The 18,682-nt window shown below is 35.4% G+C and overlaps 1 protein-coding gene across 1 annotated transcript in view; it reads right to left on the bottom strand.

Annotated features, from left to right (window-relative positions):
• DGKB (diacylglycerol kinase beta) overlaps nt 1–18,682 on the bottom strand; it is a gene marked incomplete at both ends in the record, with an annotated part of 334,114 nt that overhangs the window by 245,683 nt on the left and 69,749 nt on the right. The window contains 5 exon segments of the mRNA XM_082329956.1: nt 341–439; nt 4,567–4,683; nt 4,764–4,852; nt 7,596–7,713; nt 18,122–18,241. Coding sequence (XP_082186082.1) covers nt 341–439; nt 4,567–4,683; nt 4,764–4,852; nt 7,596–7,713; nt 18,122–18,241 — 543 coding nt within the window.

Genomic DNA, 18,682 nt, shown 5'->3' with positions numbered 1-18,682 from the left:
TGGATCTATAAAAGATGTAAAATGTAGAAGTGTTCTGCCTATACAGTTTCTGGTAAGTACAGTCTGAGTAAGTGATAAAACCTGAGTCAGCGATAAAACCTGAGTCAGCTTCAGTTATAATACGCCCTACAGAAAGACCATTCTCACATGAAGGAAAATGCAATATGCAGAGCATAAAGCACGCTTGTGCCTATAAACTCATCAGCCAGGATTACCCATTGTGTTTAAGGTTCACACAGTTCTATGAATTAACAAATACTCTGGCAGTCAGTCCCAGCATCGTTTTGGCCGTTACCTATGACAGAGGATTACATCTGAAATAAACATACGGACAACTCACCAATACTACTGGGCAGATTGATGTGGGTGGTAAAATATGGTCCTTCAAAGGTCCACAGTCACATTCAGGTTTTAGATGTGAAGCACATTTGTTATGCAACTACAGGAAGACAGAAAATGAAGATTCAACTTCGACATTTTACTACTACAGTCTAAGAAAATAGGCATCCTAGAATAGCGTGAGTTTAACTAATCTAACTATTACTAAAGTACTACAAGGAAATTGAACCACTCTGCAGTGGAAAGCCTCTTAGGATTGTCAAAACCAATGACTTTATATTGAAGGAAAGAACAGTGGATCAAAATATTTTCCAGTTTGGAAATTGTACATGTGGTCCAGCACACCGAATGACAACATTGCATGGCAGTACAGTAAGGTCAGCGTAGTGTTATTGGTGATCAAAACCTTCATTTCAGAAGACAGCTTCTTGCACTGAGCCAGGAACTTCTGTTTTACTACTAGTGGGCAATCTGGGGTAATTCAGGGCAGCCTTTGGTATTACTGGTCTAACTCTGCTTCCCACCTGAAGCTGATAAAGTCACTACTGATTCAATTGTGATGCTGTAATATCTATGAAAATATATATGAAATAAGAGAATAATGTAGGAATATCTAAGAGCTTTAAGCTATATTGGGGAAATTTTGGTCTTGATTGAATCAATGTTCAGGCTTCCACTGACTGCTGAAGAACCTAAACTACTACTAAAAATGTGTATATAACATCAACATAAAATGCCAACAAATAGTGATCTATTTATTGAAATATTTTGCATTACCAATCACGAGTTCTTGTTGATACTTTAGGATTTAACTCAATTCAAATGTCTCTAAACAGAATATTTCAACATATATATCCAGCCACACAATACAAAAGCACAGTTGTGTGCCTATATCATGTAAAGCATTCACATTTAACTGGTATTCTTCACAATATTAATTGAGATAGCCACAATAAAATACAACTTCATGTTGTGAAATTTGGTGAAAGTTTATTATTTTGGACTTGATGATCTTAAAGGTCTTTTCCAACCTAAATGATTCTACAATTCTATTTCTGCATTAATTCAATAAACTGTGCATTAAGTTCTTCAGGTAACATGCATTTCCCAGAGAGATGAATACTTTATTTTTTGAGAAGATATGTATATTTGCATTACAGAAAAATAACCAGGATAATAAATATCAAAAATTTTGAATTAAAATCTTATTTAACAAGTGATTTAACTAGTATAATAGGTAGCATACAGCATTAGTTCAACAGGTTCAATAGCTGTTATAAAATCTGTAGTTCAATGTCTGCATCTGTAAATCACATTTTTCCAATGACTGATTCATTTTCCCTTAGATGATTTAACTATGTCAGTATGAACTCTATTAAAATTACAGTAAAATTGTACCAGTTGCTGATGTATATAAGCTTTACTGGTAATAGGGTCTTCATAAAGTTATCTGGAACAGTTAATGTTGTCATAACATTTCTGAATTTTGAACTGAACGGCACCTAATATTAGCCTTGTCCATATTCATTTATACTGCAAAGTTACCTTTTCAGGCAGTTACTTAGCAACAGAAAATAAAAGTCTAACGAGTTTCGATTTACTCTGAGTATTAAAGCCTTATTGTGAGGGTATTTTGGTAGCCCTGTAATCTAAATCATTTTTCATGCTAATTCTCTGCCTCAGTGGTAAGGCTACTTGTACCATAATTAATGCACACCAGGCCGTGCTACATCAAATAAAAGTATCTTCACACATTCAGTGGTAATTAGCAGCTTTGCTACTCGGTGGCATGCAAACTTATCTACGAAAAAAATAGCTTAATCTTCTTATTAGTCTCTGCTGATCTTTGACAACAGAATTGGTGCATAGCAGACAACAGAAATGGTAGAAGATATGTAGCTTTAATGAAAATAACACTTTGACACAATGAAATAAAATAATATGCATCTCTTCTCAAAAAAATATTTTAGCTGATTTTAAATACGTTTCCCTAAAACACCCTTACTCCAAACCTAGTTCCTTTAGAATATTGCCTCCCTCACAACCAGATGCCTGTGAAGTAGGAATACGCATATTTGCTGGAGACAAAACGAGGAAAAAAAAAAACATTTACAAGACTGTGGTAGAGAACTACAGAGTATATGGAAGAGGGAATCATGGGCCTGGCTGAGAATTCAGTATAACAAGCCTCCTTAGTGAAAAACATCTCTAAATTTCAGGATTTGATTCAGTTATTTGACATTAGAAGTGACCCTATTAAGTTGTAAAAAGGAGAGATATGTAAAATGCATGAAAGAGGCTCAGAATTAGTTGCATAATAACTAGCATCCTCTTACGTTACAAAAATATGTCAGCAACAAGCCCTAAATGTGTTGTTGTACAAGGAGTTGAAAACGTATGAAGGAATTGATGATAATTATATAACTACAGAATATCCATTCAAAAATCAATTATCTGTTAGAAATTTAAAACACTGTTTTTTCACTAATAAAGTTATTACTATTATTACTGTTATTATTAGCAAAGGAAGTTATTGCAATAGAATATATAGAATACACAGAACTGCAAGAAAAGTGAATGGGAAATTGAAAAACAAATCATTTGCAGTATTTTTAAACTTTAAAAATACTCATTTTTCACTTATGTGTCTAATTTACACCTGAAGCCATAAAAATTAAATAAAAAGCTTAATAAAGTTATTTTGAAAATACAACATTATTTTTACAGAAAATAAGAATCTTTAAATTACTGATGGAAATACAATTGCAAAATTGTAAACCTCAGTGCCAACATTTTCAATTGTGGCTGTCAAAAAACATAGGCCCATTTTTAATTGGAATTTTGATAGATATTTAAGCATTTAAATATGCACACAAGCACCTAAGGTATTTTCAAAATAATTTAGCCTCTTCCTTCACAGTGACTTCAATGATAAATCATTTCTCGGGATTTGCTCAGTGAATATCATTTCTTACAGAAGTCCTCTAAATTTTGATGCATATCTTCCAGAAGTAAAACACCTTTACAAATCTGATCCAGATTCACATGAAATAATTGGAAAATAATTTTTCTCAGGAGCTACAGAATTTGCAACTTCCTTTGACTTTAAGAGGGAGCCTTACAAAATATGTATTTCTTGAATGATATACATGTATTATACAGATGTAAACACTTCTGTATCTAGAGCAGAACACTCTTATTTATCTATCTAAACACAGATAGCCATTGCCTAAATTTAATTATCTGCATGCAAAAATTTTGGATTGGGTGTCTTACTCTCTACATAAATTATCCAAATTTTGACAGCAATCTGGACTACATATTTGGTTTCTTCTGAAATATTGGTTTATAAGTAATCATAACAGCTTATCACTGAAAGTATCCTGGATCTATTTTCTTTGATGATGTTTCATATTTTGTATTCTTGTGTTAAGAAAATATGTCATAAAACATCCAAACTTGTATGTTGAAAACAAACATTCACTAATGCCTCAGTCTCGTATTATTATTTAAAACACTGAACAAACAGCTTGCTGTTCCACAACAATAACAATAATAATAATGATATCAGCAAAAAAGCAAAAACCCTAGAAGGCGGCTGAATCTCTCCCCACATAGATTTAAATCCTGCCCTGGCTAGGAACAGAAATACTGGCATTGCTCCTTCTAGCATGAAGATCTCACTTATAAGGGCAGTGTTCCTTGAATGTCATTAGTTCCAGTTATTGGTTCCTGCTGAATAAGGAGGGCACAAAAGTTGTATATATTAGACTTGGTGCACAGATTAGTATATTATCAAGATATCTCTGCTATTATTCCCGGACACTTGAAATCACTGTATCCTACCAGATGTCCTCAATTTCATTTGCCTGTCAGTACACCACAAATTAGGATTTTGCCCTATTGTCACAGTGACCTTGACTTTCCCTGGTACTGAAAACTCCTTTATAATCTTTCTGTAATGTTGATTGGGAATTCTGCTCTTTAGAATGACATATATTATTTCTGTTTGTATATTATCTTGAAGCAGAGTACACCTTTAAGCGCATTTGCTTGCAACAATTAAGGACTCCTATGAATATTCTGCATATACTGTTTCTTAAACACACACTATCCATTCCTGATGACAAAACTGAATGAGACTCTTTGAATTATGAGGCTATAAAAAAGATACGGAGATTTTTGTCTCTCTAACCTGTGCTAAAGGTTTTACTACAGTATACTTACTGTGATCTGACACCAAACACAGTGAAGTCCAGTCAAACCTTGGTAACATTTTATGGTTTTGTGACACTTATCACATTTTGTTGGACAATTTCCTTCTACCCAGAAATGGTGCATCACCTGCAAAAGAAAAGTGTGGATATACATAGAGTTACTAAATTAACAGATACATGGCAACGTTAATGCTACCCCAAACTTACATCAGTATTCTTTTTGGACTTCACATAGGTTTTGATGCAAGATGCGGGAGCTCTTGCCACACAGCGTTCATGGACTGTATACTTGCAAACTGAAAAAAGAAACACATTAATAGATGTTGAGGCAATGGTGTTTCTGACTACCTTCTTATGAAACAAAAAACATTACCAGCATGCCATCTCTATATAATCAATCCAATCAGTCAATGAAAACTCAAACTAAACTGCTTTTTCCATGGAATACAAAAGGCCAATTAGAACAGGAAATATTATGCAAGTGAGAAATCCAAGAATACACTATCATTGCATAACAGGAAAGGCTTAATTAAATCAGAGCTCACCAAATTTTTTCAAAATAATTCCCAAATGACAAAAATATTAAAGACAAATTGGTGACTGCCAAATGGTTTGGTGTCATTTGCTAGTAGAAAAAAAATCTATATTTTACAAACTATAGGCATGAGAGCAGCTGGCAAGCACAAAAATAAAAGCCAATGAATTTATGTTGGTCCTTCTATCGATTTATAAATCTTAAATGGCTGATTAGTTCATTTTCAGATAGCAATTGTTTTCATGCTCTCCATGTAATCACCCCAACTTTAACTCTTACTTTCCCAAATACCAACTCCTGAGAAGCTTTTTTTTCCCTCCACACCAGTTTTAGGTAACTACTATTGTTGATGAGGTCTGTAAAGATCACACTATCTGCATTTGGAAAACATACAAATGTCAGGGTACAATGCAAAGCTCTCCTGACTTCAACTATACAACTGTGCCTAGATGAGGAAATAATGCTACAGCTTATACCTGCATTCAATAGAGTCAACTATTAAAAACTGAGAATGAATTTCTCCCTGCGTGGTATATGTCTCACGCTTTTGACCTCGAGAGCAATTAAGCACAAAGTACTTCTAAACACCTTGCTTGCACCTATTACACAAACCCAGTGGGAGGCGCAGCCATTAATCAGACAAACTGCAGGGAGTAACATTGTTGATTGGACCATGGAGGGATGGTGAGGCCCCCTGCAGTTTCCTTTTTTTTTTTTTTTCCTCCCACACAATCTAAAATGCAAATAATGAAATCTATAGTGATGCTTTGAAAATATATTGGAGAAGCAGCTCTAGCAAGATAAGGAAATAGTGTAATAGTTTTGTAAGTAGACTAATGCCCCTTGCTGCATGAAGTAACTGAAAGGAACGTGTGCATGTTCTTCAGATACTCTGGGACTGTTGTTCTCACCAAATAAATGCCAAGCACAATAACGAATGAATTTTAAGGAGGTACATTGCAGCAGAGAAAATTACAGCACTTGCAAGGCTGGTCTTTTGGGGGCAGTTTACTTCATGTAACTCGTCTACACATTTCTGATAACTCCTGAAGGTGATCATCTACATTATTTGCTCAATAGAATTTTCTCTTTCAAACATATATGGGTCTTATATTCCCTCAGAAGGATCAAGTTTACATCAGTCTGACATAAAAGAATATTATAGAATGTAACATTTCAAGATCTAATAGTCAATTCAGCATTTTATATGTATATTTATATATATATATATATATATATTCCACTTTGAATTTTAATAAATGTCTCTCTCTCATTTCATAGTATTGTGAATGAAATTATACAATGTGAAAATGCATATGTGGAGGATTTACATCTGAAGTATGTTTTAAAGAGATCTGTGGCCCAGAGGAGAAAGAAATGGTCAATTCCAAAACCCTCATTCATTCAGACTAATCTCAAATTAAATCAATAGAACTGTAGAGGCAGAAAGGTCCTAATCAGCTGTGATGGGCTATCTTTCATACCAAAAATGGAGAAAGTAAGTTACACTAAGAAACTGATTAATTTATCAAAAAGAACAATGAAAGGTGACTTGATACCATCATGAGAAGAATACAGTGGGTACTAAAGATCTCATTAATCTAATGAAGTAGGGCATAACACGAACCAATCATTGGAACTGTCTACCAGACATATTCAAATCAGAAAATAGGTCTTAAAAAGAGATGATTAATCATTGGAACACACCACAAAAGAAAGATATGGATCATCCATCTCTTGAAACATTCAAACAGAGACAAGGTATCTTTTGGCAAGATTTGGTTTCTCAAGATACAGGTGATGTGCTGGTCAAACACAGATTATTAGGAGATACATAGATATAACTCAAGGAATTCAACTGTAGTAAATGCATCTAATAGTCTAATGAAGGTCAAATTAGATGCAGTAGTTTTTCTGTGTTACTCTACCTTAAAATCTATAATCAGTTAATACGTGAAAGGATGGCAAGACTGAGATTTATGACAACCAAATAAACATGCAAAACTTTAGAAGTGTTACAGAAAATTGATTTCTGAGAAACTGGGATTTTACCCTTCACAATTAACAAAACAAGAATTCTGTGCAAAATTTGAATAAACAAATATGGGACTTAAATGTTAGTCAAGTTGATACCTATTAAAGAACATGAATAATTACTAATAAATACAAAAGAGGAATAACAAAAATATAAGGTTGAAATTTAAGCATGATACTTGCTAAGAAAAAAAAAAAAAAAAAAAAGGAAAAGAGGCAGACTCCAAAGAGAACTAACACTAAGAGCTATTATAATAGAGAAAACTCCCTCAAACAGCTTTGAAAGCCCAATATCCTGAAAAATTAAAAATGGAACCTTGAGCATTCAAGCATAGAAGACGAGGGGAGAAACAGCATTGTTCTGGAAATGGTTTCATACCAGGAAGCTACTAGTTCTTTGTTATGCAGTGAGCACAACATTTCTAGGAATAGACATGTATGCAAATGGACATTGAAAAGCTTATACTCACAAGAACAGCAGAGACCTTGCTTGCCTACTCCGATTAGCATGTTCAAACAAAGATTACAGTAGGCAGGCTTGTTAAAGTGTTTCAGTCTCCATACATGCTGCCCATCATCTTTCACATTCTGCACAGGACATAAAAGAAACAGATTTCACTTAATAAAATAAACAATGAAATATATAAGTGCCAATAAAAATTGGAGATTGACTCAAGAACATAAAAGACAAGCTGTTACTTTGTTTAATACTCTGCACCAGATCACAGTATAATCATTCTAAATACACAGGCAATGATATAATAAAAAATTCTTCAGAAGCTCATGGACATCCATGTGTTTCAAAAACGACTCAGAAAAAAATCAGGCTGCTGTCACCACTGCAACACATTGCTAGCAATAAATCTAGGCTGATATTAAATTACACCTAGTATTAAAACTAACTAAAATTTGTTCTAGACTAATTCTAAAAATAAAGGTGCTGTAGGTCAGAAGGTAAAACTCCTCAAAACAAACAACAGAAAGGATTTTTTAAAACTAGAGATAGTCTTAATGACCCTTAGAATTAGGGACATGTATCAACATATGTTAAGTGGGAAATCTAACCACACCACAATAAGACCTACTGCCAGCTTTAATTTATGTTAATCTACTGCTGATAGTCTATCAAAAAGCAAGTATTTAAGGGTGAGATTTACATCCCGGACCCCTTCTTCAAAAATTGAATTCCTTACATTTAAGCCCATGTTTTTCAGTTAGCTGTAGCACTATACTCAATTCTTGCATGAATAGACTGATCAACTGATCAGCACTTAGAACTCAGGGGCCCATTGTAACTTACGCATACAACTAAAATATTATCAAATCATTTACATTTACAAAAGTAAGCTTTCAGTTGCATGATTCTCCACTTCCTTCTTAATGGAATCAGTCTGAGACCTCACTGTTATTAGAACGTTTTTAAAATTATGGGCACTTGGTACAGATGTTAAATTAATTCTGTAAACACCAGGTTTCTTGGCAAGTGTGGCCATCAGACTTTTTCCTTTTTGCAATCATCAGAGGTTTTGATTTAAAAAAAAATCGATTAGCCTAAAGTAATACCACTTGATTTCTTTTTTAATTTATTTTTTACCAAATATAACATCCAAAGGAACAAAGGCTATCAAATAGACAAAATATCAAATAGATAAAATGTCTGTCAGCTGGAAATGGGCTGCAGTAGTTTGATTCTTGATTATGCATTACTGAAACACTACAGTCTTCTTGGTCGTTTCATGAACAAAAAAGAAATTGTCACATAGCTAAAGGAAGCCGCATCAACCTCTGGTTCTCAGAAGCCACATCAACCTCTGGTTCTCAGAAGCCACATCAACAGCTGGTTCTCATCCAGTTTCTGATTTCTCACATCAAACTACTACTACTACTTGTCATCATGTATATACAATACTCCTGACTAGATCTTCAATAATACGATGGCTTTCACTGATAAGGACAGTCAGTGTAAGTCAGGACATAAATTTTAATAAAAATTCAGTTTTGTCCTACATTAGTGTATACTGCATGAGTTAGGTCCTTAAAAATCAGTATTGCTCTATGCTGAGAGTTAGCCATTAATGAGTCAAAGATGAAGAAGACGACTTCATCCTTGTGGGGGGAAAAAAAATCCTGAAGGAAAATCAGCACTCCAAGAAATTAAGAATGTTTGGTTCAAAGCCAGGTCCTAGCCAGAACATAACTTTGAATAATTCCTACAAATTACCTAGAAACAAAAGGAACTGAAGTCAGCTGGAGTATTCTTCCTCTGAGATATCAGGATCAGAGCCTAAGTGGAGTTCCCCCGATATTATCAGCAGGAGTTCAAATGCCATCTCTGACAGCTGGGCAATGTCAGGGTCCCCTTTCTACAGAAAGGGGAGAGCAGATGCCTAATGTGGGATTCTCAGGCTGGCAAAGAGCATGGAAGTTTTCCAATTTCCCCTGAAGAAGCAGAAATAGATTCTGCAGCTGTGGAGCACTAGAAGCCTGTCAAGCTCCTTCATGACTGGCAGCTGAAGAGAATGTATTTCATTAAATGGAGCTCTGCAACTTTTAATTTTCTTTCCACCTTACTACCACATTCCACACAATTTTAAAATATTGTTAAACTACAATATAGTATGTGTTTCAAGTCTTGTGAAAGTAGACAATTATTCACTAGACAATAAGGACCATGTAAATCCTTCTGAGAAAAAACAGTAAACAATGTACACTTCTATTTTAACATTACTCAGGTCATCAACAGATACAGTCATAAACCACAAGCACTTAAAATGCAAGCTGACCAGCTTTCCTTAGCAAAATATTTGCGATTTCTGAAAATTAACAAAAATTCATAATTATGCATAAACTTGCCCCTCTTCCACATTAGTTTTGTGTTACTTTTTCATTTTAATTTTATTTTTAAAGAATGGCCATTACATGTGAATATGTCGCTTCTTATTTGAACAGAACATATGGACTAACTTAGCTGGCATTTTCCTTATCAGAAAAACAAACAAGTCTTGATGTGGGTGTTCTGCCAATTAAAACACTTAACTGTGTTACAGACTGCAACTGATGCAAATCCATTACATAAACACAATGCACTTTTGGAAAATAGCAAATTAAATTTTTGCTCTTGTGCACTGCCAAAAATAAGCAATAAAGTGCTGCATATGATTATGCATGCACATAACTTTTTAAAACACTGCCAAGAAAAAAAAAAAGACATAATGTGAAACAAAGCCCCCTCAATGCAAGTCTTTAAGTATGAATAAAATCCACAATTCTGACACATTAGTGCATTTACTGACATTCACTCATTTTGCTTCCATATCCTGAGAAAGAGTTTAAAAACAAACAGTCATTAAGAAGATCTCAAAGCAGGGCAGGTACAGTAAAAATCTCTTCCTCACTTCATTATACATCACTGAAAATGAAGCCTCCATATGCCATACACAGACTTTAGCACATAATGACAATAGTAACATTTATTTTGTTAACAACGGTTCTCTTAACTTATGGTCCTGACCCTTCTACCATGGATTTGATTTCCAAAAGGACCTGGCTTAAAAAGCAAGTCAACCATGAAAGAGTCAGCCTTAGAATTAGTGGAAAATCCTATGTAGTCACAGAATTTAGCTACACATCCCTAATCTGGTTTAATATTAATTTACTTCAGCTTTTTAGATATTTGTAAATAAAGGTAGCCAAAGAGATCTTAAGGTTTCAAGCACAAAACTCTAGATTCTGAGACTTAAAAAAGGTAATGAAATCACTGATAAATTTTCATCCTAGCAAGTATCCCCTCTTACAATAGCTAGAGTGTCTGAAATACCAGCATGCTCAGTCTTTTCTATGAGAAGAGTCAATAACAAGCAACCAAGGGAAAAGGACGTTAGCGAGTCTGCTAAGTTATTCTTTCACTGCCTACTGTTATTTTGTTTTCATTTCTTTTAAAAACATTTACATGACTTGAAGATATTTTTATGACTGATCTTTGGATATTGTTCAGTCAGTGGGGAGGCTAGAAGAGTGTCCACTAAACCATGCAGCACCTCCTATTAAAACAAATGCAGTTACGTTCTACATTCCTTTGGTGGCTCTCAGCAAAGAATTCATGTCAGGTTTGGTTTTGTTCAATTTGGTTTGGGGAGAGGGGGTTCTAAATCTGTTCTGGTTCAACTGGAGAGGGACTAACCTGACTCAAAAGACAAGCTATTCGGGAGGGCTCCTCACTTCTAACTTCCAAGATATTTTGTGTGTGTCTCAGTGTATGTGCTGGAGAAAGGAAGAAGCGGGGGGAAAAGAAAAAAAATCACTTCCCCAGCCTTCATGCAAGCACTCACCAGTGTACTATCCTGATCATCCAGAAATGCATAAGCATTAATACGCACATGAGAAAACGACAGCATAGAAAAGGGAGCACAGGAGGGGAAATTAATTTGTTTAAACAAGCTTCATAATTAGCCACACTATGAAGTTTCCCTGCCCCTAAATTGATAGTCACCTGTCATCTGCAGAGACTGAAATCCTGCAGAAATTACATTTTAAATAATGGTAAATTTGTATACCTGCATGAAATACCATTTACTTTACACCTTATACACAGAACAGGTTAGAGTTACTCCTGACTTCTCCTGGCCTTTTACCAACCTAGAGGCAAAAGGAAAAGCAGGATTGTAGTAAGGAAAGGCATTTGCAAACTTCCTGCGAAGAAGCGGGAGCTAGCACAGCATAAAAGTAGACAGCACTGTCAAGAAAACAGATGTGCACTTTTTTAGCAGCTTCTGCTATGAAGTCTCACAAAGCATTAACATTACCCCCTCTGCTGGCAATGCTGTGAAAGGATACTGGTAAAACAGCTCCCATTATTACTCAGGGTAAATCCGCTTCCCAGCTGGTAGGGAGCTGGCACAAAGAGGGTAAGCTACAGCTTCTTCTAGCAAGGGCTTGGTTTTGCCCTATGTACATATGGAAATAGCATATGGCTCATCAGCACTTCAGCCTTTTAGAAAACTCACCTGCCAGAATTCAGACAGGACTTACAAAAATATTACTGGGGACAATAAAAAGCCAGATTGCCCTCATTCCTCGCTGAATGAACGAAATACAACTCTACGGAACTGCGTAGGTATTAAACAATCATTTCAGACCACAGTCTGAGAGGGACTCCTCATGGTGCGACAGGTCACACAGCAGACTTGCAAATGTTTGCAAGTTCCCAGTTTGGTTCCACTTTCACGTACGCAGAGCTCAAGAAGTAAGCCAACAATAATGTAATATACAATGTAAGAAGCACTATTTCCCAAGTGTGGATTCACATTTGAGTATTCCATGCCATATTTAATCAGAAAGGTTAAAAAAGAGTTACCTTTTAAACTCTTTGAGTGTAAAAGCACAATATTTGCTCCTTAAGGATCCAAAATAAAACTCTATTTCCTTGTGATTTAATTGAAGCATAGTCATACTTCAACACAAATGTGTTTGTCCCATTGACATTTACCTTGATTTAAAAGGTGAAATGGGTTGAAAATTACAATTGGTGACTTAAAAGAAAGGCATAGTGGCCTGGTTTCAGATTATTAATGACTTCACGAAGCATTTACTGTTGTTCAATTTCTCTCTCGCCTTAGGGCTGCATTTCAGCAACTGTACGGTACCAGATACAGTGCAACTGTGACACCTAGTGGCCAGTGAACAAGGAATAAAATACTTTCCACTCCTGTAACGGGATTTTTTTAAACACTAGCACTTGTGAACTTGCAGTTTATACCTACTTTTTGTACAATCACTGACAGGGGTGGTACTAATGATCTGTTACAAGTGTTGTCCTGGTTTCAGCTGGGATAGAGTTAATTTTCTTCTTAGTAGCTGGTATAGTGTTGTGGTTTGGATTTAGGATGAGAGTAATGTTGGTAAAACACTGATGTTTTGGTTCTTGCTGAGTAGAGTTTACGCTAGTCAAGGACTTTTCAGCTTCCCATGCTCTGCCAGGTGCATAAGAAGCTGGGAGGGAGCAGAGCCAGGACAGCTGATCCAAACTGGCCAAAGGGCTCTTCCATACCATATGACATCATGCTCAGTATATACACTGGGGGAGTTGGCCAGGGGGCAGCGATCACTGCTCAGGGATGGGCTGGGCATCGGTCGGTGGGTGGTGAGCAATTGTATTGTGTATCACTTGCTTTGTGTATTATTATTGTATTATTATATTATTATTATTATTGCTGCTGCTACTACTACTATTCTATTTCATTTTACTTCAATTATTAAACTGTTCTTATCTCAACCCACGAGCTTTCTGACTTTCACCCTTCCAGTTCTCTCCCCCACCCCACTGGGGTGGGAGAAGTGAGTGAGTGGCTGTGTGGTGCTTAGTTGCCGGCTGGGGTTAAACCACAGGTGTGAACAAAATATCTGGCATGGAATTATTTTAGAAGAGAAATCAAGCACATTTATCAGAACGGAGTGGAATAATATTGTACGAGTCAGGAACTCCTAGCGAAGAGCACAGTACAATGTTCACGGCTGACAAAAACCCTCAGGGGCAAACTGTCATTAAGCGGCTTTTTGTGTCCAGATTACAAAGGACATCGGAAGCAATGCTAGGATCTCAAACTTCACTGACAATGTTGATCTACTTAAATTAATGCAGAATGAAATAAAAAGGTCAGGAACTTTGAAGGTTTCTACTGTGGAGGAGTAGAATAAATAGCCTAGTGGTCACTAGTATGCAATAGCCCACTTCCCAAACGTGTTAATTATCAACCAGAAGGAGTAATGCAGGGACATCTCTATCCAATCTGTGTTTGGATGGGAGACAAACAAACTATTGCCTTAAGGAGCAAAAATAAATTTGGAAAGTTGATGAGGACTGTGAAAATTGCAGACTGAAGTGTGACACTCAGCAAAAAACTCTACCTCATACATTTATTATTAAAAATTGCACCATATAAATAACAATTTCCTCTATAGTTACATAATTTTTTTTTCTTCATGAAATTCTCACTTTTCATGAAAGAATTTCTTGGACAACTTCCATGAAACTGGCACAACTAAACCTCAGACTAAGAATTATGGGTCTTGAAAGACAAAAGTTTCAGTAGGTGCAGTACAGAACACATTCGACCACTGCTAAGTGGAAAAAGTAGTCATCCAAGTACAAATGAATTATACACATACACAATTCCAAGGTCTTATCTTGCAAAACAAATGTCCAAATAGTATGTATATCACAGCACCCCTATAGAATAAGAACCAATTAAGTTCTTATTTAAATTCCTCATGTTGTTCTGAAATTGTTTGTTTAGCACACCAATTGCCTTGAAAAGCACCTAAATAAGAATACATTGTTTCTATCCTGGAACTGTCCCAGAGATAAAACTCTCTGTATTTCTGAGTTCACAGCAACTCTAAACTCAAGTTCTAGGAGGAAATAGAAAGCATAAAACCCAGTAAGATAAACTGGATATTTAGGTTGATTTCCTAGAGAAATGAGACTTATTTATGCTCTTTGTCCCTTTATCTACATGACTCTAAACTGCTTCAGAAACTTTTAAATTAATTTAGTAATCTCAGTTAAATTTGAAAGGGCACTAGAAGTTTCATGAAAGTCTAGAGAAAGGGCTGGGGGGAGGCGGGGCAGAGAGAGCGAGTGAGCTCAGAAGGAAAGTCAGGCAGATTTCCTTGTTACTTCTTTTAAGTTGGCAATAGCTGGCTGGCTAATATTTGTAACAACAACCTAATACTCCTATGTCTTTCAGAAGGGGATTACTGATGAAGTCAGAGGGCAAAGACCACAAACCTGTGAAAGATTAGGCTATCTCAACCCCATTGTTTATACACACTAACTTGTTTATTCTTTTATTTTTGTATAATATAGTTCCATATTTCACTTAAATGCTTCTTTAATTTTTTTTCTATTATTGTAGCTAAAGCATTGAATAAAGTATGTAATAAAAACTGATTGAAAGGCTTTAAATGTAATATACAACTTTTACATGATATCTGACCTTTTTATATAGCTCTTAAAGGAACCTACAGATTAAGTACAAACAACGTAGCTGAATTCTGAAGGTACTACAACAAATCTTCAGCTGAAATAAATTATCATGGCTTCACTGATATTAGCATAACAAATTACACCAGCTGAGAATCTTGTATTGTTTGTACAAGCTCTATACAAGAGTTAAGTACATTACAGTAAGTTAATGGACCCCAACCCAAAACAAAGACTTCACTGGTATCATAATTTTTTTAAAAATAAACTACAGTGACAATTCTTTGCCACTATCATACTGGACAATCTCTGAAACTGATCTCTTGGATGTAAAATTTCATCAATGCCTGAGTTCAGCATACACCAAAGCATAGTTGGCTAAAGTTAAAAGAAGGTGAGAGAATTGTTTGGTTGGTTTTTTTTGTTTGTTTGGTTTTTGTTTTTTGGTTTTTTTTGCTTATTTTCAACATGTGAAGACTACCTGGACTTGTCTAAGCAGCATAAGCCAGTAGGTTATGCCCTTTATTTTCACATACTAATCAGCCTGTGGAAAACTTTAATATGTCAGAACTTTACTATTTGATTACTGAGTCCAAAAGACTCTTATCTTACTTTTCATTATCATAACTAAAACGAGAGAGAAAGAGAGCCAAAAAGCAGAGTCCTGGGAAGCTGGTTTTGCAAAATGTAACAAGACCATGTAAAAAGAAATAACAGCATTCCAGTAATGGGAATGATGCACTGGAATGAAGAGCTTGGGTAATAAATTAGATGCTATAAAACCATCAAAACCATGCTATCAGTTTACACAAAATAATGATGGACAGGCACTACAGTTTTAACTTTCTTGATTTAACTTTTCAGACTCCGAAAATACACTTAAATCTGATCATTTAGAACTGTGTACAAACAGTAGTAGTAACTTGTTTGATGGAAAATTTAAAAATCTGGCTTTTCTCTACATATTATGCGAATGGTTTAACATGAAAAATGGGAGCCCTTTTAGAGGATGGCATCATTTCCTAGTAAATCATTAACAAATGATTAGCAATTCAGCTTGCACAGTTCTGTAGGTAATTGACTTCATTCACGGTAAAGTAAAATATTAAAAAAGCATTAAAAGCCACCCCATCCATTTTACTCCAACTTTCAAGTAATAAAACTATGCTTATTAGGCAAAAGCATATTTTGCATACCACTATAATATTTTTTCAAAGCTGTACATTTATGTCTCTTCAAAAGAATACTCTTGAATACTCTTGATGACAGAAACACTGACCCATGCTGATAGCAGACTACAGAATTTTCATCACTGTTTATGTATTTTTATTATTTCCATAGTAAAGCTATGCACAGCAAGATAAATTATCTAATAACTAGTAAAAATACTCAGAAGGATAAAATGTCTGATAACATACATTTCCGTAGCTTCTTTCTAATTGCTTTTGTTTTAATATGAAAATAAACCTCTACAGAAGGATCTGCATTAACTTATCACAGAATTTAAGGAGTTTTAAATTTAGAAAGAATGAAGTGTAGACACTGAAAAATACTCCCATAACATCTACACTGCCTGTCAGAAAAGAAAAATCTGTACTGAAAATGACTACCAGTTATCTGCTATACTGATTGCTTGAGAGCATTTGCTGCCCTTTGTTTAGAGTAATTCTGTGGAAATAATGGAATTCAGCCTGACAAAGATCTGTTGTTTGATGACAGGGAAGTAATTTAACATTTTTGTTACTCAGTCACACATGCAGAATTAGGGAACTAGTACTTACAGTGATCCAAATGTACTGAAAGTTATCCTCAATATAGGATAGATATTTAGCTGGTAATTTGATTAAGAAGATTTTGTGATAATTTTAGATCTTCTGCTAAATGCACTGTTTTGTTGCATATTTCGCTATGGAAAGTCTCAGTCTGACCATTCTTTGTGCAAATAAAATACCATAGAGCAACTACAACAGTCTAGGTTTTGTTCAGGCTGTAGCAGTATATGGGGAAGTAAATATTATTTATTATTTCACCTCGATATCTGAAAAAGACTTCAGAAAATATTAAATAAAAATGTTTTCTCTCAAATAACAGAAAAGCATTTGAAACATATGCTAAGATACATGTGCTCAAAATTAGCTCAAATACAGGACAGCAGGTGGCACTGGCAACATGCCAGTGTTAAAACAGCTGTGTTGAACTGGTATAAAATTGATCATATTACATCTGTCTTATCTTTAATGTGAAGTTGTAAATGTACAGAACATAAGCTCTTCTTTCATAGCGCTCTATCCTTTGGTGTAAGTGTTCTCTTTGATATTGCTACGTAGTATAGTTTATTAAGGTAGTTACAGAGATGGAAGACCTATCTTCACAAGGATGTATTGTGACAGGACAAGAGCCAACAGGCAATAATTGCCACAGAAGAAATTTCATCTGTGCCTAAGAAAAAAGCTCTTTCCCTTGAGAACAATTAACACTGGGATTGGTTGCCCGCAGAACTGGTGGAATCCACCTCACTGGAATTATTCAGGACTGGGCTTGACAGGGCCCTGGATTACTCAGTCTGTGGCCCTGCCTTTAATAAGAGGCTGGATCAGATGAACTCCAGAAGTTCCTTCCAACCTAGATTGTCCTGTGACTCAGTATGGTTAGGACACAGAACACAGCACCATGCTGAGAAGCCTAGAGTGCTCCAAGCCAGCTGTAATGTACACATGGGCAGTAAAACATTCTTAACAGATACTACTGCAGCTAGGAATTAACAATATGCTGTGAACAGGACAAATTAATCAGTTTTTTAAAGCCTCCAGCTCTAGAGCTGGCTCATTTGGGGTTGCTTCAAACATGCTAATGTACCTCTGACTTTGAAGACACACTTCTTCGCTTTGCATATCACTCAGCCATAGTAAAGAAAAGCAAAGAAAAGCCATTCTTCATACAGGCCACACAGAAACTAACCTGAGGGCCACAGCTGACATGTAAGCAGAAACTTGACACTTTTATGTTAATACTCACATTCTCTAACCCAAGGAGGACCAAGAGTGGGATTGTTGTCATTCCTCCTTGGATCCACTCTTCTAGAGAAACAGTGCCATCATGATCATAGTCAATTTCTTCCATCATTTCATGAAGGATCTACACAGTTTAATGAAAAATCTCATAAATTCCATATTCTAATACAACAACTTCTTGTTAGAACATGTGCAGATCTCCAATTCCCTCATCCACATGCAAAAAGTAAGGAAAATATTATTTGTATGACACCTGTAGTAAAATGAGTAATGACAGTTCAGAAAATGAAGGGCCATATTCCCATTTACATTTTATTGTCACCTAAATCTCCCAAACCAAGTTGTGTCCTGTTGTGTATTTACTATGTACAATACAAATAAGAGGTAGTTACTTTTAAGAAACCTTCAGAGACAAACCAGTTGTGTTACAAATGTTAATTATTACATGCACTGAAGAAAAGCCTTAAACTGTAGCAAGAATGTTTCACAGATCAGATCTCATCAGAAAAACTCATAAAAGTGCTAATTGACAGTGTCATAGTGGAGCACAGACTATTCTTATTTC

Source organism: Platalea leucorodia (genome assembly GCF_965183815.1).
Source record: "Platalea leucorodia genome assembly, chromosome: 1".
Classification (NCBI taxonomy): domain Eukaryota; kingdom Metazoa; phylum Chordata; class Aves; order Pelecaniformes; family Threskiornithidae; genus Platalea; species Platalea leucorodia.
The sequence above is the reverse complement of the archived record's forward strand: the minus strand, read 5'-3'. Positions and strand labels throughout refer to the sequence as shown.